The 24,656-nt window shown below is 42.1% G+C and overlaps 1 protein-coding gene across 4 annotated transcripts in view; it reads right to left on the reverse strand.

Annotated features, from left to right (window-relative positions):
• PTPRG (protein tyrosine phosphatase receptor type G) overlaps positions 1–24,656 on the reverse strand; it is a 730,904-nt gene that overhangs the window by 138,757 nt on the left and 567,491 nt on the right. For all 4 annotated transcript variants that reach the window (XM_077128810.1, XM_077128809.1, XM_077128808.1 and 1 more), the window contains exon 6: positions 14,466–14,532. In XM_077128810.1, the coding sequence (XP_076984925.1) occupies positions 14,466–14,532 (67 nt within the window). The remainder of the gene's footprint in view (positions 1–14,465; positions 14,533–24,656) is intronic.

Raw genomic sequence — 24,656 nt, forward strand, 5'->3', positions numbered from 1 at the left:
TCTTCAAGGAAACTGACTGGCATCAAGAACAGTAAGCCTGGAGAGTGGCAAATATTACTTAATGCTGAGAAAATGAAATTGAACCACTGCCCCAGACAACACCACTCTTCTGTTCCTTCAGGGGTGGGTGAGGACAGCAGGCCCTCAGCCTCCCCGGGTTCAAATCCCAGTTCCAGCTCCACACCTGTAAACTGTGCAATCTTAAGGAAGTTACAGAAACAGATAAACAAAAACAAAAATAAAAAAAAATCCTAAGCTGCTGTGAAAAGTAATAAGTCGATACAAGAAAGGGGTTCAGAAAGAGCTGGAACCTAGCATTGGATGATAAATCATAGCTGACGTTCTCATTCTATTTCGGATTATGAGCTTTGTTGTGGTTGCTATCATTATTCCTCTAATCACCAAGTTCTAGCCATGTACTTCCTTGTCTTATTTTGTTTAAAACTAGATTACTATTCTCAGTCACTCAGAGCAAGAGGTTAGTTTTCTCTGCAAAACGCCTAGCATGGGCTTTGGAATCAACTGACATTTAATAGCTGTGTGGCCTTCGGCAGAGGACTTAACTTCTCTGAGTCCCTTCCCTTATCTGTAAAATGGGAATAATGAGAGTATTTATCCTTCAGGGTTGCTGTGATCAATAAGTAAGCTAATACACTTAAGGGGTTAGCATAGTGTCTGGCCCATTGTAAGCCTTGATTTATCAAAGTGAGCAGTGAGCTGGGAGGAAGCCCATTTGAGTTCCAGGCCTGCTGTTTTGTGTTCTTAGTCAGGGATTAGAACATGTTTCCTGTAAAAAGCCAGAATGTTAATATTTTAGCCTTTGCAGGCCAAGTGGCAAAACTTAAAGTATTATGTAGGTAGTTATATAACAAATATCTACAACCTTACGGATGAAATTCAAAATATAATAGTTGAATACAATTTTTTATTAATGAGAAGAATGGAGTTCTTTTTTGGGGGGTGGGGTGGGGAAATAGCATTTTGCTTGACTAGGATTTAAATATGAAAACAGTCTTAGTTCAGTGGCTAGACAAACATAGGTTGTAGGGCGGATGGGACCTACAGCCACAGTTTGCGGACCCCTATTTTTAGCCAAGGACTAAAGGACTTCTAGGTGTTAGAAATGCACTTTTCAGATGAAAACTTAAACGAGTCCATTAAGAAAAGCTTAATAGATGTGGATATCATACGATGGGGAGAAGGACTGCAGTCTAACTACTGTTCTTAATGATATGACCTCAGACGAATTCTTTCATCTCTGTCACATTTCCTCATCTATAAAACGGCATTAAAAATAGTAGTATCAGCCTCATAAGGAAGTTCTGAGTATTAAATGAGTTAAAGTTAGTAAAGGGCAAAGAGTACGCGCTTTAGATAAATCCTCTTTTAAAGGGGCAGTATGAGTCCAGCCACATCCCATCAGAGCATTCCGTCCTGAACTTTTATCTTAATTATTAATTTGAGTTCAAAATATTCCTATCCCAGCCACTTAACTAGTTAGAAAAATATTTGAAACACTCTACTTATACTACCACTCATTCCATTATACCATAATAAGCAGGTACTGCACATTATTAGATAAAAGAATTGAAAAGGAAGGGATCTCATATTCTACTTTTAAGGAACCCGAGTACTGTATGCAGACAATATTATATTTTAATAATTAATTGTTCATCAGAGAAAAAGATGAGGAACAGGGATGCTAAATTCAAAGTTATTCAAATTGCAAAAATGAATAATGTATGACTTTTATATTAAATACACACTGTATTAAGTAGTCTACGTTGCACCCAACTCTGTCTTTCATTTTTAAGCATTCTGAATGACAACGTGAATAATCAGTTAGGGGAGGTTTATTTTGAAAAAGAAATACCTTATCTGAATGCAAACGGAGTATACCTGAAGATGACTAAAATTTTCTTATCTATTAGAAAATTTTGTATGAGGCATTAAAGTCGTGGTCAGCCATTAAACGTGGCTCAGTTATCCCTGCAGTTTGCTTTCAACATTAAATTATATCTGGCTTGATTCTGCCCAATTTCTTATTTCTGATCGCAGTGCCAGGAGGTAATTTTTAATTAAAGAAAATTTGAAAGATTCAAACATGCACAATTGGATTAAAAATGTGATCATTAAAACATTAGCTGAGAATCATCTGATTGATTGCATTTTTCAGTGTGCTAATAACCTAATATTTTCAATGCTTTGGTTATATAGGAAAAAAGAAAGCCCTGTATAAAATATGATGAACAATCAATATTAGATAAGGTCTGCACAGTAACCAAGATTTATGGAATTATATTGACTAGATATACACAACCGTGAACAAAATATTACCTTTCAAGGTGCTTGGATGGCGTATGACAATCTCTAGGGGAAGAGAACTTGAGCCGCTCTAAAAAAGGAATCAACCAATTTTAGGGAAGTGTTTAGAATATACTAACTACAGAGAGCCCAAGCTTCTGTTTTTAGCCCAGTAACTGCTTAGTTTCTTCAGAGTTTCTGAAAACTTTGTATAAGGAAAAGCTAACAATGTCCTTCAATGCTTAAGATCACCAGGGCAGGACCGGCCTCTGCTCGGTGTTGGGAAGGGTAAAGAGGGGTGACAGTGGAAAGACCTGGGCATTAAGTCCCTCTAAATGGAGGAGAAAGACCTATGAGAGCACTGCTCAAACATTAATGTGCATGTAAATCACCCAGGGAGCTTGTTAAAATGCAGATTCTGGTCTAGGAAGTCCGGGGTAGAGACTGAGATATTGCAATTTTAATAAACTGCATTTTTAATAATGCCAGTGTTACTGGTCCAGGGACCATATTTGAGTGGCCAGTTTCGATGGGCCCCAACAATCTCAGCAGCCTCATCCACTTCTACCACCTGACTCTTAGGTATAGCCACACGGGTTTTTTTAAAAAACCTACCCCAGGCCCTTTGCACTGCCTCTTCCCTCTGTCTGGACTACTTTGCCTCTGCTCTTGTCATGGCTGGCTTAGGACCAAACACTCCTCAGCTACTAACAGTTTACTCATATTCGAATGACTCATTTCTCGGTGAGTTCTATCATAGCACATTTAAGGGTAGGCTCACTACAAAGGAAATTATTTGATTAAAATCCTGAAGGAAGTCATGTGACTACTGGGGAAGAAGAACATTCCAAGCAGATGGAAAAGACAGCACAAAGGGACTCTGGTGTGAGACCGGAATGAAGTGCGCAAGAGGGTAAGGAGAAGGAAAAGTTCAATAGCCTGCAATTGACAGGCCCTAAGGGAGAAAACAGCCGCTGGGTAAGTATGACCTTTAATATGGCTAAAAACTGTAAAGGAGCCACATCATGGAATGAAACACTAGCCGAAGAGTCAGCAGCGCTGGACTAAGCATGGACACACCATGAATATGCTTTGGGACCTGGGAGGAGCCATCAGTCTGATAAGCTGGTGAGAGAAAAATAACCTGCATGGTGCCTTACAGGGGGGTAGGGCCTTTACGCATGGCTGAGTCCATTTTTCAAAGTAAGTCACTAGGTAACGCTAAGTCAAAAGTGGGTAAACTATGGCCGGCGGGCCAAATCCAGCCTGCTGCCTGTTCCTGTAAATGAAGTTTTATTGGATCATAGTTTACGTAGTGTCTACAGCTGCTGCTGTGCTACAACAACAGAGGACAGTAGTTCAAACAGAGGAAATATAGCCTTTAAAGCCTAGAATGTTTACTATCTACTCCTGCACAGAGAAAGCTTGAAAAGGGATGGCAACAAACCATGATATCATTTGGGCCCAGGAAGCAACATTAAGAGGGAGCAGTACATGAGGAGATAGAGGTGTGGTGCGCTCCACCAGTGGACAGGGATTAAATGCACACTCCCAGGCCTTCCTGACACGCACAGTCCAGAGAAACTTCCAGAAGCACCTGGAGACCCGCTCCAAGGTCAGGAAACAGCTGCCCCACCCAGACTTGAAGACATCTATCCTGCTGGACTTTATTGCTGATTTCAGTTGACCAAATGTGGCATTTTGATTTCAAATGTTAACATATGTTAACATGAATATTTCCAAGGAGAAAATACATGAGGAATGCAGTCTTGTCAAGAATTAAGAAAGTGAACATGACATTTAAATTATACAGTCCTATAGTGATAAAAACACTATATTATCACTGAACAGTTCCACTGCTTACCTCTCTCCCCTCCATGACTCTAGCAGCCGTAACTGACATAGTGTGTACATTTGTTTAGTTTCCTCTTGATGTTCAGTAAATGACTTAATTCAAAGAGAAGAAACTGAAGCACACAGAGTTAAGTGGTTTTGACAATAATCAGGGAGTTAGTCAATGTTGAAGTAGAAGCCATCCCAGCAGAGTGGAAAGGGAATGGATCAGAGTTCAACACAAGTAGGTTCAAATCACTGCTCCACTGTGTATGCCGTTATAAATGCCTCTGTGAACCTCAGTTTGTCCATCTGTCAAATGGGATTAAGATCACTTACCTCATTGTGCTACTGTTGAGATGAAAGGAGATTGTATGTATAGCACCTCCAGGCATGGCCAGGTACCTAGCTAGTCTTAGTAAATGAGTTCTTACTTCTTCCTTCTACCTGCTTCCTGGTTCCTTGTCTTTTCCCGGATATCAAAGTTAAGTGGCTACCCAAAATCATCCATCACCATCATCATCTCCATGATTTCATTTTATTTTGTATAGCCCAAATAAGTCAAACAACATACATTTTATTTCAATAGCCAGGTGGTGATGGAGGCAGAACTCAGAGTTCTGTGATCATTCCTTGTTATTACACAGCTTCCGCATTCAGCTCAAGGCAGCAAATACCAACTACTGCAATGATGCAGGTGGAGGCGGTGGCCGCAGTAACAGCTAACACCGAAAACGTACCAGGCACAGTTATGTACAATGAGTCACTGAATCCTCAGGACAGTCCACTAAGGTCGGGACTATCATTCGCTCATTGCGCAGTGGCGAACACTGAGCCTCAGCGAGGTTAAGTGAACTGCCGAGGTTGTACAGTGAGTCAAAGCAGAGTCATGTTCAAACCCAAGGGCTACACAACGGTGCCTCTCCTACTGTAAAGGCGTGTGTCTGGGAGGGTAAGAAACGCACACAGGTAGCCAAGCATTTCAGCCGGCACATTTGCTGTAGATAATCAGAGACCTATTTTTAAATGCTTTTTGCTCTCCACATCCCATTGAAACTACCAGGAAAAGGGCATTTCCCTGAACTCCCATAATTCTGTTCAAATGATAAAGCACTGACAAAAGCTGCTGCCAAATGAGAACTGGCTTCAAATTCAAACCTAACCGACAAGGATTCACTTCAGAAGTCTTTTGATGTGTTAACACTATTGTTAACAACACTATTAGTGATAAAATAGAGGTCACACAGCATCCCATTTCCTGGTTTTGGATAAGAAAAGAGATGGAAATAGCTCATTTCTATGGCGGTGATTGTGACACACTGAAATCCAGGAAACTGTGGAAATCACTTAGGTGTATCTGTTTCTAGAAGATTTTCAGTTCAAAAGTATTCAGATAAACATCTGCCCTTCCTACATCCATAACAGACATGAGCCAATTAGTCAAGTCTAGGGTGTGGTCTATTTATAACACACTTCCAGAAAGTTCCAAGTAATTACATCTGGAAATATAAATTTCAGATGGGAAGTTTTGTCGCGTGTTAAGATGTTCAAAACGGTCAGTGAGAGGCAGATAATGTAGCACTGGTTGCCCCATTCAAAAGGGAGAAAACAATTTGAGTGATTTATTTCTTTAAGGTTAAAAAGAAAGATTAACATTAAAACAAAACCCTTTTACTTCAGTGGAGACAGCTTAGGGTTACATGAAGATTTGGGCAAGATTAAAACTGAAGCCCACCTCTGTGAAGTCTACCAACATAGGTACATGACCTGAGTGGATATTTACATTGTCCCAAAGAAAAACTTTTCACCAGTTCCTAGAAAGGCCTATCAAAACATAAACAAACGACTGGCTGAGGAAAACAAAATTAATAGTTATTACCTTCATTCTGGTCTATGCCAGAGATTGGTAAACTTTTTCTCTAAGAGGGTAGATAGTAAATATTTCAGGCTTGTGGACCCTGACAGTCTGTCACAAATACTCAACTCCGCCACTATAATGCAAAAGCAGCCAGTGACAATACCTACACAGGTGAGTGTGGCTGTATTTCAAGAAAACTTATATTTACAAAAGCAGGCAGTGGGCCAGATTTGGTCCACAGACTAGTTTACTGGCTCCTGATACACAGGGCACTGACCCCTTGCCAGATACCCTCACTTCTCTGTGTTTTCCCTATACTAATTAATGCATTTAGCAATGGTACGCTCGAGGCAGGTGCTTTCACTACCCACATTTTACAGAAGTGGAAACTCAGGTACCAAGAGATTAAGCAATTTGTACAGGACCACACAACTGCCAAGGCGAAGAGCCATAATTTACACTCAGGATAACCTAAACTCTGAAGTACTATTCTAGAATCTTTGTTCCTCAGAGTCAAACTCAAATGAAAAACAATTCCATAATTCTGTTTTTTTATAAAAACTCACTCCAAATGGCTGTCTGTTCATGTGCACACAGGAGATAATTTTGCAGGCAAATAACACTGATCTTTCTGACCTTCAGCATGAGAAAAAAAAAAAGAGATTTCCCCAGGGGACTAAAATTTTCCAGGGGTAGATGCCACTTATGGTTCATCATTTTACCCTCAGCACCTTGGTTAGCACTTAAGAGGTGCTCAACGGATAGAAAGATGGATGAAGTCTATGGTTAGAAAAGCTTGAGGTCCTTCCACACTCAGGTGAGAACCCTAAGCCACACAACTCATCCCTACTTGCCTTCTTGCTGCTGGATTATAACAATACTAACACCCATGTCTACTTAATATCTTATTTTTTTCCCCCAAATTCTCTCGTTCCAGAATTTTACCCTCAGTTTCCAAAGTTCATGCAAGCTATTTTTCAGAAACTTCAGCCTTTTAGCCTCAGACAATTTATCTTGAGGTCTTGGACCCTAGGGACAATGGCAATGGTGCCAGGTGACGATGACAGATGATGGTCTTGTTAAAAACTTCTTCCCTCACTCCTCTAAAAGAGCCTGTATGATGAGCTGCGATCAAGGCTAGAAGAGCCAGCTGGTGACCTTGACAGAAGACAGAGAAGGAGATGGCCTGGGAGTGAGAACAGCCAGTTGGAAGTCACAGTGACCTTGATTCCTCTCTGGGCCAGGTCATTTCTCAAGGTGTGCCTCTAGGCAAGTAACCCAACCACCACGTGTCACTAGCCTTTTCCATGTAATGGGCAGTTCTATCTCAGAGGGTCTCTGGAGGGTTCTGTGATAGAGTGAGCCACGCTGGCACCAAGGTGCCTTGTGTTTTTAGACCTGTCGCCAGACACCCCACTCCTTTGCTTCAGATTTCCTTTCTCGAAACTCTAAAAAGAGAAATCTGTTTCCAAAGTCATCTCTAAATGATAAATCCCAGGGTAGCCACAGTTCTTTCTTTGGCCTACAATCAATTTGTAGAGAGAACAAACAGCCTGTCAGGAGTACTTATGGTAAAAAGTTAGGGGAAAAAATGCTGTCACTCCCCTCTCTGCTTGTTGCGAAGCCATGCAGTACCAGATGTGTCCCGGAGGAAAGCAATGTCTGAATCTCTTACTTTCTAGTGCTAATCATTGTCTTCCTTGATTGTGAAATATAATATACATGCAGTAGGTGCATACAACACACTTGTACAGTTGGCAAAAAATTCTAACGGGAACCCTGGTGTGCCCCCAACCCAGGACTGGAGGAGGCGATGGCCCCTGCTCTCGGGTCAGCCCCTCATCACGATCCCAGCCCACCCCAGTGGTAACCACCACCCTCGTTTTAAAAATTAATTGTGACTTTGCGATGCTGGAGACCCAGGTTCCATTCCCAGAGCCTGCCCATGCCAGAAAAAAAAAATGTGACTTGGCTTCTCTCTTTTAGTTTTATTATGTATATACAACCCTCCCAAAAATACAGGTTAGATTTTTCCCATTTTTGAACTTTATGTGCAAGTATACTGTATGTACTCTTTGGTATCTTTGCTTCATTTGCTCAATTTTAAGGTCCTCAGACGTACCCGTGGTGTTGAGTAGTGAGGGCGTCCATTCCTTTTCATGGTGGTAAAATGATCCGTTTTACAACAGATGTACACCTAGATTAGGTGGGTGGGTAGACAGATAAAAAGAAGGGATGGAGAGAGAGGGGTGGGTGGGAGGGAGGAGGGCAGGGAGGGAGGATGAATGTTCCATGCTGTGTTTATCCAGCCTGCTGTTCATGGGCATTTCAGTCTTTTTTTTCTTAGTCATTTTTAAGTTGGGGCAATTGGGAAAAACATTGCCACAAACATTTTTGCACACATCTCTGGCTATACTTGTACCTGGGCTTCTTTAGGGGATGGAGGCAGAAGAGGAACTGCTGGGTCAACTTTATTAGACGCTGTGGTTTCCTAACCTCCCCTCTCATCAGCAATGTATGAACGCTCCAGGAACTCTACATCCTTGCCAACATTTGATATGTATCAGCTGGACTTTTAATATATGGCTATCTGGTAGATGCACCTAGATTTTTAGCTTTGTAGATTTATTATCTTTGAGAAAGTAACATTTACTAGGCATGGGCTACTCTTTAATTTAAAAATGGTAAAATGCACAAGTCTTAAGTAAAGGGTTTGATACATTTTTATTGCATACTTAAGTAATCATCCTCCAGATTAAGATATAACACTTTCATCACCCCAGAAAATTCCTTCATGTCCATTCTCATTCAATATACCCCTACCCTTACTCACTATTCACACTTCTATCACCATGGATTAGTTTGGCCTGCTCTAGAACTTAACATAAATGGAATTACACAGGACATACCTTTTTGATTTTGTGTAAATTGTAAGTCCATTATTTTTAATTGCCATATAATATTCCATTCTGTGAATATACCACAATTTGTATATCCCTTCTCTCACAGATGGACATCTGGGCTTTTTTTTTGGCTATCATGAACAAAGCTGCTATATTCAAATCTTTTTGCGGGTATTTCTCTTGGGCATATACCTAAGTATGCAATCGCCAACTCAGAGAGAAGGGCAGAGGTGTATTTCAGCAAAAGAGCCCTGGGTTTTCTGGGGGGGGTGGGGGGATGTAACACCTCTCTATCCCCCCAGCAGTACCACTCCCAGGGCTGGGTTTTTCTTAAGCAGAGTGCCTGTGGCCTGCAAGGCAATGGTGATGGCGTGAGACAAAGCCTACCCACTGCTTTAGAAGGAATTCAGATGACCTGCCCAGTCTGAACACTCTTCCAAGTTATTCTTTATCCCGGAAACCTCAATCCCAGCAGGTGAGGCATGTAACAATAGAACAGATGTCTCAGTGCCAATATTTTCTACTCTGTGAAAACACTTGGCAGGGTGTTTTCACTTGATACCTATTTGCCCATTTATCTTACTTCTTTCCTTTCTGCTAGGGGCCTGGATGAACTCTAGCTATTCTAGGGCTTTGTCTATATATTTGGTGAGTAGATGATAAATGTCCCAGGAGAGGGGAGAAACTGGGCTTAAATACCCAAAAAGTGAGCCCAGTGACTAGACCAGTCTCTTTGGAAAGCAAAGTTTTGACCTTGTCCCAGTCCCAATGATCACTGCTATGTTTTGACAAGAAAAGCTTACAAAAGCCTCATTTTGTGACATTAATAGAAAACGGTGTACTCAGGTGAAAACCCATCTGTATCCTCAACGATGTCTTTCTTGGAAGAACCTGGGGAGGGAGGACAGGGCAAAGAGCTGTATCACTGTGTCCAGTGGAAGATTTTGTTGCATCTGAAGCCATTTCTAACCACCCCCTTCACACTGCCTCTGAAGGAGAGAGACGGCTTCCTGCTCACGCGGCGGTACATTCACAGGGGAGGCAAGCGATGGGGAAAAAGGACACAGACAAAACTCAACAACAAAACAATCCCTGTCAGTATGTTTCTTTCCAAAATCTACAAATGGTCTTTTTTCATATGATTGACGTTAAGGGGTAGTTCAGTGTTTTCTGTTCTCTTTGACAGTATTTGAGAACACGAAGACAAACAGCATCCTGGATTTTCTCTGGGTGGGTACTATGAAAAGGAATTAAAAAGGTGATCAAAACCTTGAAAGAAGAAAATGTATACTTTTTTTTTTTACATGTGCAGGCACCGGGAATCGAACCCAGGTCTGCAGCATGGCAGGTGAGAACTCTACCTGCTGAGCCACCGTGGCCCACCCATATAATACGTATTTCTTAACATTGTCTAATTGGATAAAACAGTATCAAGGAAGGCTACATTTCTACACTAATTCACATTATTTTAAAAATGGCTCTTAAATAAATTAGGACTAGTAAGTTATCTGGAAGCAACATTTATATCAGACCCGGCTACTTGTGAGTGCTGGATCTCACACACATAAGGCACTTCTTATCTGCACACGACTGAATCAGTGTAGTGAATGGAATTCATACTTTCTTTCTAAATCTCTCCTCTCCAGTGGATGCTGGCGGTAGTATAAACCAAATACTTAATACATTTTGGTGCATCCACCTATTGCTTAGTGGATGGATGGAACCAGTATCAATGGCAAATCGCCTCTTTCCATTATCATATGTCTTTGTGGCTCTCAGACTGTGAAAATCACAATTTAAATAGAAGATAGGATGCATAAGACACAACACTTTGTGTTGCCAAGACATTTCTCAGCTGGCTCTCTCCAGTGTGAAAGAAGTGCTGTCACCCCACACGGAGCCTCCGACGCGCCTCCCCCTCGCTCAGCACAAAACATTGTCACTTCCTCTTGGCCCTCGGCTTGGACAACCTCTAGCCACCCTCTAGGTCTTCGGGGTCACTTTCCCTGAGGGGTCTTTTCCGGAGCCTCAAGCCTGAGGTAAGTTTGCTACTCGGACTCTTCAATGCAATCCATGTTTAACCTTTGTCTCTCAGCGAGGGGCAGGTGCCTGTGTGGTCTGCTCTCTGCCCTGTGCTGAGCACCCCAGGGCACTCAGAGTACACACTCAATAAATACCGGCCAAATGAACAAACAGGTTTTGTGAGGACCTCTGACATTTTAAAAGCAAAGGGGATCAAGAAACGTGAGGCGGAAGTTATCTTTGGAAGGCAGACGTGAACCTCTGCGCAGAGAGCACCCCTGAGACCTTCCTTGGAGACAACCTGCTGTAGCTTTGGGACCTGCCAGGCTGTTCACGCCAAGGTGACTCTCTCTCTGACATGCTCCAGCCAATGCCTGACAGCGGGGACGTAAGAGCCGGACACTTCTGCCTGCCGCAGCCTCGGCTCTGGGCGCTCCACTCCCCTGGCCCAAACTCTCCTAGAGCTGCCTTCAGTCCATCCTCCTATCTTCCCTCTCTCCTTCCATAATGCCAGGCCTGTATAGTGTTTCAAACCCTCTCTCCAACTACTCCCCTTTACCCTTCCCAGGCAGCCTTCCTCAAAAAGTCTCTCTTGCATTGACAACCCCTTCTTGGCATCTGCTTCACAAAGACCCCTAACTGAGCAACTGCCAAGCCTGCTTGGCCATTATGATCTAATTACTCGGCATTTTACCTGAAGCAACATAGAAGGATCATCCTAATAAGAAAACACTTAATGAGAAATTAACATTCTAAGCTACGACTCCTAGTGCTGAAGAAATAATAGCCAATTCTGAACTGTCACAGAAATCCATATTGATTTTTCTCTTTACACATCTCTGTCATCATACCCCAGCCAGGGCATGATTATTTATGTTCCAACAAATTAACGGATCATTCAGATCCCTCAAAGACCTTCAACATTAAAAATGCTTCTAGTTCTAACAAGAGTTTTTTTTTTTTATTGCTATTTCAAACATCATACTCTTTTGGAAAAATGACAGAAGCGATGAGGATTAACAAAAAGGAAGACAGCAATAGCCTGAGAACTGAAAGCAAACATCACATTTCTAAGACACAATTAAACTCCTTTCTCTTCCTGAGCAAAGCAAAACCTGGTGGGCTTGAATGTCTTCTTCCCTTCATCCAGTTTTACATTTTGATATTTTCACCTGTATGTTTCCTTGATTCACCCATTTTGCTCATCTTTACTGAGCACCTACTGTCTGCCATTAGACTGAGACATGGATTCTTGGCCCTCTGGAGCTAACACTCTAGGTAGGGAACATATGAGTAAATAAATAGACACAATTATTTCAGATGCTTTTAAATGCTTTGAAGAAAGAAATCTGGAATGATGTGAGAGGGAGTGACATGAGTGCGAAAGAGGCAAGTAATCTAATAGGATGATTACGAGAGGACTTTCTTAGGAGGAAACATCTGAACCGAGACTTGAAACCATGACAGGCAGACACCCTCGCCAAGAGCCAACGGCAGAATCATCCCGACAGAGGAAACAGCGGCACATGCAAAGGCTGGCAGGGGTAACATACACCGGGCAGGCCGGACGGCGGTCACGTCACCTCCCTGTCTTGTCCACAGGCCTGGCTGGAGTCTGACCCAATCACTGCTCTAACTGTGTGACCCCACAATGGTGGAATGCCACATATTTCTGCTGAATGAATAAGTGGACTTCTTTGCTGGGTAATTGTTTTTTCTGCAGGTCTCCTCTGACTTACTAGTTAGAGAGCACACACCCCGACATCTCTGCAACCCTCCACATGCCAGGTTAAGCAGTTCTCTGTGTGACAGTCACTCAGAGGATGGTGGGTGATGAGGAAGGAGAACACGACACACAGCTCAGGAGCCAAATGGTAACTAGGCAGTGAGTTTGCTGAGGTTCGGGGATCTGAGAACTAAAGGGAGGCTACTGCTTATCTTAATATATGGAATCTCCTTCGATCATCATTGTGGAAACAAGACTACAAGATCTACTCAAACGCTACAGCTGGTGGAATGCTTCCTTCCTGCTGAAGAATGCATGCCTCTTTCAAATATCCCACAACCTTTCATGGTGTGTCTGCCACAAGGAAGGAAGAGCTATTCATCATTTACTACGTTTCAAAACCCAAAGCTCAAAATCTATGCTATGGGCTCAAATTTCAATAAGGAATTTAATCAACCAAGCATCCAAGGGAATCTTGTGGAAAAGGAGCACAGCATAAACAGCACATTATCCACGACCCCAGCTTATGTACGCTTTTGAGACGGCCCATAAATCTGCCTGTCCCTCAAAACCACCACTACGGATATCAAAAAACAAATGCGCACCGAGTCAGAATCATTTTTGGCAAAGGTGTTTTATTTCCTGGCAGGACCTTCATTGGTACATTTACTTTTGTTAAATACAATATATTTTCCAACTCGAGGGGAGGGGTTTACTTCACGTACAAGAATTGAAATTGAACACTGGGAAGAAGCAATGGAAACTTCCAAAAATGAAAACCTCTATGGGGTGTTATTAATACTATATATATATATTTATTATATATATATATATTTATTATATATATATATATTTTGATTTTTCATTAAGTTTATTATTGTTACCTGCTGTAGTATTAAACAATTGTGAGAGTGGAACAATTAATCCAAAATCCTATTGGCTTCAATCGAACACTGACAACTGGTTTTAGCTTCCCAGGAGAGAGGGGCAAAGATGTTTGTTAAGCACTACAGAGTTGGTTAATGTGTAAAGATGATCCTACAAGAAAGGTATAAAGATGTTTTATCATAGCTGTGGAGATGAAGGGGAGATTTATGGTGGTTCCTAATGCTATTTCTGTCACTGTCTTTGGAATTCTAATTAGATTATTAAAACTTTGCAAATCATCACATTACACGGAGACGCCATACCTCGCTGCGGCAAAGGTACTTTTGAAATTACAGGATCCTGATGGCGTAGGTAATGATGCATTGCTGATAATAAAATTTCAGGGAAATTCCTCCAATAAAAACCAGTTGGAAAAGACAGAACCCATTTATCTTACTTTTTCTCCCAGTTTTTGCCTGAAGATAAGATGTCTGGTGCACAGAACAATGGGCTACCTTTTTCCATTCGAGCAGCTGACTAGGCAGGCTCACATCCTGCAAAGTTTAATGAATTGTCACAGCTATTTAAAATTTTTTTAGACGTTCCCTAAATCTGAGAGGCAAATGAAGAAATTTATGAATGTGAAAAAGCTTGAAAGAAGAATATTTTGAGGAGAGATATGAGACAAATGGCAGGTTCAATGCATATGAATGGTACATGTCAGATGTTTTGATTTATTATACATGCATTCAAAGTGGTACCTGAAAAGAAACAAATTGCTTACTGCTAACCCACACCCATTTGAAGATAATAAATTAGTGTGCTCTTTACCCATCAAATTATGGCTCCAATGCCCTTAGACATCAGTGGATGAGGAATGGGTACCATCCCTTGTCCTCCTCAGGACAACCCCATTCCTTCAGGGAAAAGGAAGTGTACGTGGCTGACTTACCATGATGTACGACGCCCTTCAACCCGTGGATAATAGGATCCAGTGCTGAATTGTCCCTCGGACTGACCTACATGCAAAGGAAACATGATTGGTTAAATCTGTTTTGGCGTCGGGCACAACAGTCTCTGTTTAATCTTCTAAAGAGAAGGGGAAAAATAGATGCTATCTAGCGAGCTGCTTAGGTCTCACATATACCATGGCTCTCACCAAAGGCAGGAGATTTATGACATAATAAAATCAAGTGAGGAAGTCTAAATCAAAAGGAAGAAACTTCTCAGAATACATTATAGCAGAAGAAATGCCACAGCCCTAGCAAAACATTAAAAGGCAAACGTAAAACTCCTTGTTTTGCTTTATTAAAAGTAGGTTCTGATGAGCTAAAAAGACCTTGAGAGTCAGCAGAGAGCAATCCATCATTGACTGAAAATTTCAATACCTTCTGGTGATTGTGTTTCCCCTTTCTTTTAGAAAATGCATCTCCTCCCTGCCAGCCTATTCTCCTTTCCAGGGACCCTACGGTGCATTCCTAAGAGTTACTCAAAGCAAGAGAAGAGGAGAGAGCAGCCCCAAAAGGCATTGTCTTCTACCTTTGTTTCTGTCTGAGGTTCTTTTTTGTTGTTGTTATTTTTAATGTGTTTTTATTGAGATATATTCATATGCCATATAATCATCCAAAGTATAATCAGTGGTTCACAGTATCATGATATAGTTCAATTTTGAACATTTTTATTACTTCAAAAATAAACACAAAAGAATAAAAATAAAATAACAGTGAAAAAGAACACCCAAAATATCCCATGCCCTTTATCTCCCTATTGATTGATTGATCGTCCTTATTTTATTACTCATCTGTCCAGACACTGTATAAAGGGAGTGTCAGCCACAAGGTTTTCACAATCACATGCTCTACAGTCATACAGTCGTCTTGAAGAATCAAGGCTACTGGAACCCAGTTCAACAGTTTCGGGTATTTTCTTCTAGCTATGCAAATGCACTAAAAACTAAAAAGGGATATCTATATAATATATAAGAATAACCTCAAGAATGACTTTTTGGCTCTGTCTGAAATTTCTCATATGGTGAAACCTGATTTTGTCTCATTTCTTTCTTCCCCCTTTTGGTCAAGAAGGCTTTCTCAGTCCACAATGCTGAGTCCCGGCTCACCCCTCCTTCCGGTGTTCTTAATCCCCCCCACATCAAGTCTCTTTGCTCTTGATCCCACCTGGCCTTTACTGAACCTTCTGATGTTCCTCAGGAGACATCATCATTCCTGCCCTTTCAAGAAGATTAAAATCCACTATCATATTGCAATTATGGTTTTTAAGTACTTTCTTTTAGATATATTCTGACGTACGTACAAATGTAATGAAGCGTCTGGGCTTTGCTTCAGTGTAATCCAGGACTGGACAGCAGGGGGAGTGAGTGGGGTAGAGATGTAACAAGACAGCCCACGAGTCAGTCAATTTCAACCTTGGGTCATGATAAGACTTTCTCTACCTTTATGTATGCTTCGCTTTTTTTCCAAAATAAAGAGTTTTTCAAAATCCATTGCTTGCAGTTAGCATAGTAATGGATTTTTAGCCAGGAACAGTACATCTAACCCTGATTTTTTCCCCAGCGACGGTATTTATATCTAATCCATTTCTGGCGTAATGAAGTTGAGCTATCGTTAAACCTCTCAATGTGTAGCAAGATCCAATTTGATGTTTCCAAGTTAATTCACAGGAATCCAGGTCCACCTTTAGGTTAAATGTTACAGTGACTGAACTTTTTGCAGAGCCCTTCGAAGCGCCCTTACAAAGTCTTCCTCTTGGGCTCCTGTTTGCTCCCGGTGGCAATAATCCACCCTTCACACATATCCTCCTTTCTTCTGCTTCAATGCCTCTCGGTTAGATCAGTGATTCTCAACTGGGGAGGATTTTGCCCTATCAAGGGGATGTTTGGCCATACGTGGAGACATTTTTGGTCAAAACCAGGGGATTGATATACAGGAAGGGGTGGAGATTGGAGGTGGGTATAGAGTGCTACCAACATCAAACATCAAGTGGGTAGAAGCCAGGGATGCCGCTGAACATCCTGTAATACTCAGGACACCGTCCTACCATAAAGGATTATCTGGCCCAAAATAACACGAATGCTGAGGCTGAGGCTGAAAAACCCTCAGTTAGAAGTTCTATGAGTGAGCAGTGATTACGTCTATATTTCTGGAGCCCTGAGCTATGACTAAATGTAGAGCACACAGGTGTCACTGCACAGTTTTATGTTACAGACTAGTAAAACGATTTGGAATTTGGCACTACACTGTAAACACTACATGTACAGAAAAAAAGAATGAATCAGTGAATAGAAACCCAGATCACAAAAGTATAATTCTGGGAGTTGGCAAGAGGGCACCCACATAGGTATAATTCTAGGAGCTGGCATGACTGTACCTCCAAAGTGCCTCAACAGAAGCTCAAGCCAGGGGGTTAACATGCTGGCTGTAGTGTGAAACCTTCTCAAAGGCAAACATCCACAGAACATACCAAATCAAAATGGTATTCAAAGAAAAATCACATTTTGCCATAGTAAATAATTTGTCAAAATTAAGCCATTGTTGAAAACGGAAACACAATCCAAGAATGCAAGATTAGAGAGCCGACCAGTGAATGTGGCTAAATTTGCAAAGTGACAGAATAAAATAAGAGCCCAGAGAAAATTCCCTTATCAACTTGGAGCTGTAGATTAAAAAGATGGTCTTCCTACCCTTCAGTGCAGTTTGGTGGAGATATTCGTGCCAGTTAAACTATCTGCAATTCCTCTAATATCTATAGGAGATGGCAAAATGGCCCAAATTCCCCCCTTCTTTGTCACCTACATCTCTGCAGTCTGACTCTGCCGTGCTTCCCATCAGGAGATTTTATCAATTTCTCTACCCTTTGAAATGGGCTTGGCCACATGACCTGCTTTGGCCAATGGGACGTTAGGAACACAATGCAGGTCGAGGGAAACAGGGGTGGACACTCTCTTGCTGCCCTTTGGAATCTGAGACCACAAGGTGAAGAAGCTCTGGCTAGCCTCCTGGAGGCAGAGAGACCAAATAGTCCCAGCCGAGCTCATTCTAGACCCACCAGCCTGCCAACGACCAGACAGGTGAGTGGGTCCGTTCTAGACTATCCAGCCTCAGTTGAACTACTCGCAGTGTGCAGGCACCAGCCCGGCTGGCCCAGACCGGGTCTGACCAGTCAAACCAGCACTATCAAAAATGGAATACCAATTCAAGAATGCAAGAGGAGAGACTACCAGTAAGTTTTTGCAGGCAAAAAAAGATGGCCTTTTGATTGTTATTTTAATAAGGTTAAGGGATCGTTTGTCACATAGCAAAAATTAACTGCTACAGTTTCTATGAGTGTGATTGAGGGTGGAGGATGGGGGGACAGGGTATGGTAGCAATCATTTTCTGACCCAATACACTTTGCTTATGGCTTGTCATAAAGTTTCCCAATGAGATTTCACTTCATGAAAGGTAGTTTTGAGTCTACCTGATCAACTCGTGTGCACATCTAAAACTGTGCTTTCTCCTCTAATGAGGGGGCATTTCATAGATTCTCTGATCCTCAATCCCAACTGCAGCAAGATGTTTTACAGTCAGGGGTACCCTTTAATGCATTTAGTCTTATTTGATGATGGAAAGGCTCAAGGAAAATGTCCCTAATCCTCCATGACTGACACCCATAGATGACATCTGTAAACCATGCAAGAAAAAAAAATAACCAGGCATCCTAGTCCTGACTCAATTTCTAGTCTCATCTGAATCCCTCCACTCTGTGTCTGATTAGTAAACAGGACTGGCCCCACTGAAGCTTAAATGCTAAACCCCTCAGATTCTAAGCAATCCCAGAAAAGGAAAACTTTCTACAATGCCCTGTTTACCTCTGCAGTCTCCTTTGTTGGTTTATATGGCCGGAATTGAGAAAATGATAAGGAGGAAGGGAGAGAAACTGCAGATTACTTGTGGTCAAAGTAACTTGTTAATAATACTGAGCTTACTCTCTAGTGTATGTCCTGGTCCCAAAACTCAGGAGAGGAATCCAAACAGAATGCTATTAACCCCCAAAATATTCCCTTCCACTTACTGTTTCAATTGGAGATAAATTTGCCACTTAAAATAATTCATGGACATAAGCTAAGCAATTTGGGCAGCTTGTAAATATGCCAATAGTGAAGAAGGTTACTTAAGCAATCCTAAAATGGTTGGCATTCTGGTTTCTCATCCAGTGTACAAAAAGCCAGGGGAGAAATGGATTTCTGAGTCAGATATAAGTCCTTTGAGCTCACCTGTGAAATGAGCATAAGTTCTCATAATGTTGTTACAAGTTTTAAATGTGTAAAACTTAAGAGTATAATGCTGAGTACAAATGCAGCAGCCAGTAAGAGATGGATATAATCAGACAAGTTGACCCAAACACTCAAAATCAAATGAATGTCAAACAACAACAATTTTACCCCCGAGTTTCTCAATGTGCTTTGCTCTAAAAGTAATATCTACTTGAGTCAAATTTCAAAAAGATTCAAATATATGTTTTATTTTACATACACTCAATTTTATAATACACTGCTACTTTTAAAGCCATGTAAGGAGTCTTCCTGGCTCTTGAAATTTGCTTCCCTCTACTTTAAGATCAAAGGAGTTATGGAGTAGGACCGAGAAAGCAGCAATTGTACAAATGAGCTTAAATGGACTAGGAGAAATGCAGACCTCCCTTTCCCTCTAGAGCCTGTGTTCTCATTGCAAAATTTAGCTCCTGGCACTTCCATTTTGGAGCAGCTTTCGTGGCATTAGTCACCTTCAAAAGATGGCATGCAAATGCAAAGGAGGGCTCTGAATGAAAGCTCTTCAACTGTCTTTAAGTAGAACCAAAATATAAAGAGAAATGGGCAATATGGGATTCAGCCAATCATCAAATTAGTAGCCAAGTTATCATCACTCTCTAGAGCTGCGTCTCTAATCCACATTCTATGGAAAGAGCCTGTGTTTACTCCTGCTTGAAGCAAACTGAAGCGGAGGCAGGAAGGCCCCATCAGACAGCACGTGTCGGTGTCGAGAAAGGTGTTGTCGCTTACTTTTCCTGTTCTCCATGCTACGTGGCCTTTGACTCGGGATCCTACAAATTTTCAGCCTATCCGGTCCTGACCATCTGCTCAGCGGGATGGCCAAGCCAACCTACTTGTCTTGAATCCGGTATCGCCAGCTGCTCCTTCAGGCCCATGACCGTCACATCTAGCCAATATCCTCTTGTGGGGAAAAGGATGAAGGCCTGCTGCGGGGGAATGGCAGCAACGCTGACAGCAGCTGTGGGGGGAAGTGACAACAGCAGGACCAGAGGCATTGCCTGGCCTTCCTGAACTGCAGAGATGAAGACCCATCTCCCCCAATGCTTAGCAGGTAAAGGTGTCTTCCAAAGCCATAGTACCTTGTTAGGACAAGGGACAAGTACTTTGAAAAAAAAGCTGATTTCAGAGCTGATTTTCTTCTCTAAAGAGCCACGCAGCAAGGATGCCCTAGCTTCTTTTATTCTGCTAACATCTTAACCTCCTCTCCTAAGCTGCCATTCACCAAATGTTGGCTCAAGCTGTGGTAAAGAACTTCCTGGCATAAGCTACTGATATCTTGGTTAATTTTTGTGTAGCATTACATTTTGGTTAGGCCCTACCAGGAGACAGAGGGCTGACTGGATTCCTTTATTGATACATTAAATACTTGCCAATAATTTAGGGAACATGTCTATGTTAAAACATAACATTAAACCACAAACTGCTAAGCTGTATGGAAAGCATCACTCTTGAAAACTCTATAACGTCTTTTCCTGCCCCTCCTCTTTTTAATACACACAAATATCACTTAGTCTATAGTTTGTTTCTGAGGTAGAGATTTCTTGTTCTGTTTGACATCACGACACCACTTGTTTCTATTCTCTCCTGACCATCATAGTTGCCATGGTGTTATGAAAAGCACAATCAGAGGTGCTGGTGCATTTAGCATCTCAAACTGCCATGGTGTGACATTGGACAGAAAAACAGACACAACTCAGAAGAAAGCAGGACAAGTGAAACGAGAGCACTGCAGGCCTGCAGGACTTTTAATGAAAAGAAGGATTTTATTTTCCCAGTGGGTAAAATGTAATTAACCAAGTGTGGCTTTCTGGTTTAGAAGGCTTGGTTTAAATTCAGCCTAAAGTTCTAGAATCATACATTAAGCCTAATCTAATAGATATGCAAAACGTCACAGAAGCATCTCACAGGAGAAGTGAGTGTTCCTGTCAGAGGGGAAGGGCATGGCCTTATATCATCATCTATTTTCCAGCACTTGACAGGGAAAGACTCCTGGGATTGGTTTCCATCCGCAGATGAGAAAAATCCTAATCCTCGGTCATGGAAAGGGATTAGCATGAAAAACACCATTATAAATGCTAATAGGGTTCACTCTCCGCCTTTCAAACGGAGCTTCTGCATTGACACAGCTTACTTACTGTTAATTCATAATATTAGTGGAAACTAGTTAATTCCCAAGTTCCTCATTGCCAGAGAACTGAGATTCGTGGTCAGAGAAGGCCACAGAAGAAACGAATTTGATGCTCCTGGTCTACTTAATACTGGCCCTTTCCCCTCTCCAGCCCACCAAGGTATTTACCATCTAATTGTTAGGCTTGGCTTGGAGGAGAGCCCTTTACTGGAAAATCCAACCCCCACAGGGTGACAGCAAGGCCCAGCAGCAAATCTGCACAACTGCACGTTTTGCCAGCAGTGCTAGGCTTGCCTGTTGTCAATCCAGGAGATTTCTCATTTTCATGAGGCTCAAACTGTCCTGGGAGGGGGGTACAGTGCCATTTCCTCTGGCTTTGGACTCATCTGACAAAGCCAAAGCAGAAGAGTGGGAGGGAGTAGGCAGGCAGAGGAACCTAGCAAATGCAACTTCCAAGGGGCCCACATGCTGATTTTTGTTCTTCTTTGTCTTTTTTAATGCATTGTATTTCAGTGCCCAGAAAATTATGAGGGAGCCTTCTCAGCAGTTCAAGACCTAGGTCCCAGAACCCACCTGTCCCACCCCTGCCAGTCTTACTAAAATAAAGGTTGCTATTGAACTGGAAAGAAGCAAAAAAGAAATATCAACCCAGCCACGTGCCACCTAGAGCCTTAAGCTACAATGCAAACTATTTCACACAGATATTGTCATGACCTTTGAGTAAAAAAAAAAAAAAAAAAAAAAAAGGATGAGATCTGGGGAAGCCTGGGACAAAAGAAAAAGAAACTGATTTAAGGTTCAGTGACTTGTCTGCAAGTTTCCCTCGATTTGGTGTGGCAGTGTTGGACAACTTTGACTTTCACTTGTTAATAATCCTGTCATGCACTGAAAAGCCCCAACAATATCAAAGGGTTAGGGGAGAAAGCAGAGCCGACTGTTTCCACCTGTAGCAACTCACGACAACCAAAACACATTAGATGTGAACTCTCACCCTTGCTTTTTCATTCCCTTGAAGCAAAAAGTTGCTCGGGGCACTCCATTTACAAAAGATGCAGAAGCAGAAAGCACTGTGTAGGGACTGCTTTAAATCCCCCACCATATGTGCGGCAAGGAAAATACAAGAGACAAAACACATCAAATCAAAGATGGCCAGATTGGTTCTTTCGCTGAGAGAATCCTTCTTGGGGATAGGTAAGGTCGTCACTTTTGATACAACTCAAGCTAAGTAACCAACCATCTAGAAGGCATTATCAAGGGTGGGGAAGACTATGTAAATATCATGTAACTATCATAGAGAAAATAGTAAAATGATTTTGCTCATCATATAGTGGTATTAAGAAGTGATGGGGGGAAAATGATATGGTATCTTTTACCCAAATGACACGAACCCAGCTTTCATGCACTCAACAAATAGACAGACACGGAGTGCCTCCTGCATGCTGTGGTGAGCTGACTCTAAGATGACCCCCGCATGATCCCTGACCTCAGGCTTTGGGGTAATCCCTTCTCACTGAGTGTGAACTGGATCTAGTGGCTTGCTTTTAACCTGAAGATACAGCAAAGGCAGCGGAATATCAGGCCCATGATTCAGTTACAAGAGATCATTACCTCCCTCTTGCTAGCAGACTCTCACTTTTGCCTTCCTAGCTTGCACACTTTGGTGAAGTAAACTGCTGGTGGAGAAGCCCATGTGGCAGGGACCTGAAGATGACCTCTGGCCAACAACCAGGGAGAACCGAGACTCTCAGTCAAAGTGCCCTTGAAGAACTGAATTCTGCCAAACTGAGTGAGCCCTCACAGAGCTGAAAGTGTAGTTCTAGCTCCCACAGAGTGCAAGAAGACCCTGGCTCCCACAAAGAATTCACACTTCACCAATTCCCTTACACTAGTACATCAGCTTTCAACAGGCAGTTCCCATCTTTTTGAAAAAGACTTTTGCCCATCATAGCCGTGAGTTGTTTCTCCCTCAGCTGAACCTTCAGATGAGACTGCAGCACCTGGCCAGCACCCTGACCCCAGCCTTGTGAGAGATCCTGAAGCAAAGGAGGCACAAAAGCTGTGTGATGATACCTGTGTGCTATTTTAAGTTGCTAAATTTGTAGTGATGTGTTAAGCAACAATAGATAACCATGTGTGAAGAACTGGGTCTTAGGGTGGGCCATGGTGGTTCAGCAGCCAGCGTTCTCACTGCCATGCCGGAAGCCCGGGTTTGTTTCCTGGTGCCTTCCCATGCCAAAAAACAAAACAAAAAAAACTGGGTCTTGGATGCCTCAAAGAGACAGAGTTGATGGTCTAGTTCTACCTCCCACACAGGGGATGAGAAACTTTGGCTCCCATAAAGACGTCACACATCATCATTTTCCTTATGCTGGTTCACCAGCTATCAAACGGCAGTTCCTGTCTTTCTGATTAAACTCTTGCCTGTCATAGACCTGAGCTGCTCTGCTGCATCACAGCTTCCAGAGTTCAAGGGGAAGCAATATGGTTAGAATCCAAGTTCCAACGAGGAAACTTGGCCAAATGAAATGAGCAAATCCCAAAGGGAACAAAGAAAACACTGATCATCAATTCTGGGACAAAGAGTTTTCAGTGGCTTTTATATTTAAACAAAGACAGAAAACCAATGAACTGCAACACCAAACCTAAGGCCTTGATGATAAAAGCTGTCCCCAAGCAAGGTGCTGCCCTGGATGCACCTGCGTGAACAGCTGTTGTTTCTGATTCACAGCAACTAAGTTAAGGGCAAACGAATTACACATCCCAATGCTTTTTATTTTTTTTTACTTTTTTAGGGGAAGGGGTGAGAAAGGTTTGGGAGTGAGGGTATTTCTTTCAGTGCTTCCTTTGTAGCACTGAATGGTCGTTCCCATGTTGTAGTGTCTGAAGATTGATTAGGTATCAGTTCTCTCTCCTAAGTGGTGCCTCCCAGGGCATTCCCTATTCTAAACCAGGCACAGATGTAAGGGGTTTGCTGCCTTATAATGTACAGGAGACTCATGCACCCTGTCACCACCCTCTGAAATAAACTCATTAAAACTTGTCTAAACACTGAGCTTAATCCACAGGCAAACCAATGAAAACTGCTTTAAGGGAGCTATCGTTAAAGCTGTTGGAGCATCAGATTTAAGACCATTAGTTAAAAAATCTTTGATGGGTACGAAAGGATTATGTCGGGAACAAACATTTAAATGCACAAATTAGGTAAATTCTAAATTTCTAGTGGGTGGTAGGCTAAACATAGGTCAGTCCCACCTCAAGGAGGACACAGATGAATGCTAACTGAATGGTTCAGCTTTGTATTTAAAATGCACCTGAGTTCAACAGAGGGTAAAATTAAATTGCAGTGAGGAAAGACAAAATCTTTCCCAGCAGGCCCTGATTGATAGAATATGCCATGTGTAGCAGAACAAAACGAAAACCAGAAAGTTTGTACCCAGCAATCATTGCCTCACTGGGCCAACTTTCCTTCTTTTGAGAAAATAAAATAATATGATTTCCTCATACAGCATGTAGTCTACTTATTCAAGGAGCAGTGCCCAGGATCTTTCAATTCCTCTAGCAGTTCAGCTGGGAAAAAAATGGCCCCATGGCGGGGAGGGTGTAACACTTAATCAGGAAGAGGCTTATCTTACAAAAACTGCCATTGGTAACAACCTGGGAATAAGGAACTCCTTGGTAAACAACGCAGA

This window comes from Tamandua tetradactyla, chromosome 15 (genome assembly GCF_023851605.1).
Source record: "Tamandua tetradactyla isolate mTamTet1 chromosome 15, mTamTet1.pri, whole genome shotgun sequence".
Taxonomy (NCBI): domain Eukaryota; kingdom Metazoa; phylum Chordata; class Mammalia; order Pilosa; family Myrmecophagidae; genus Tamandua; species Tamandua tetradactyla.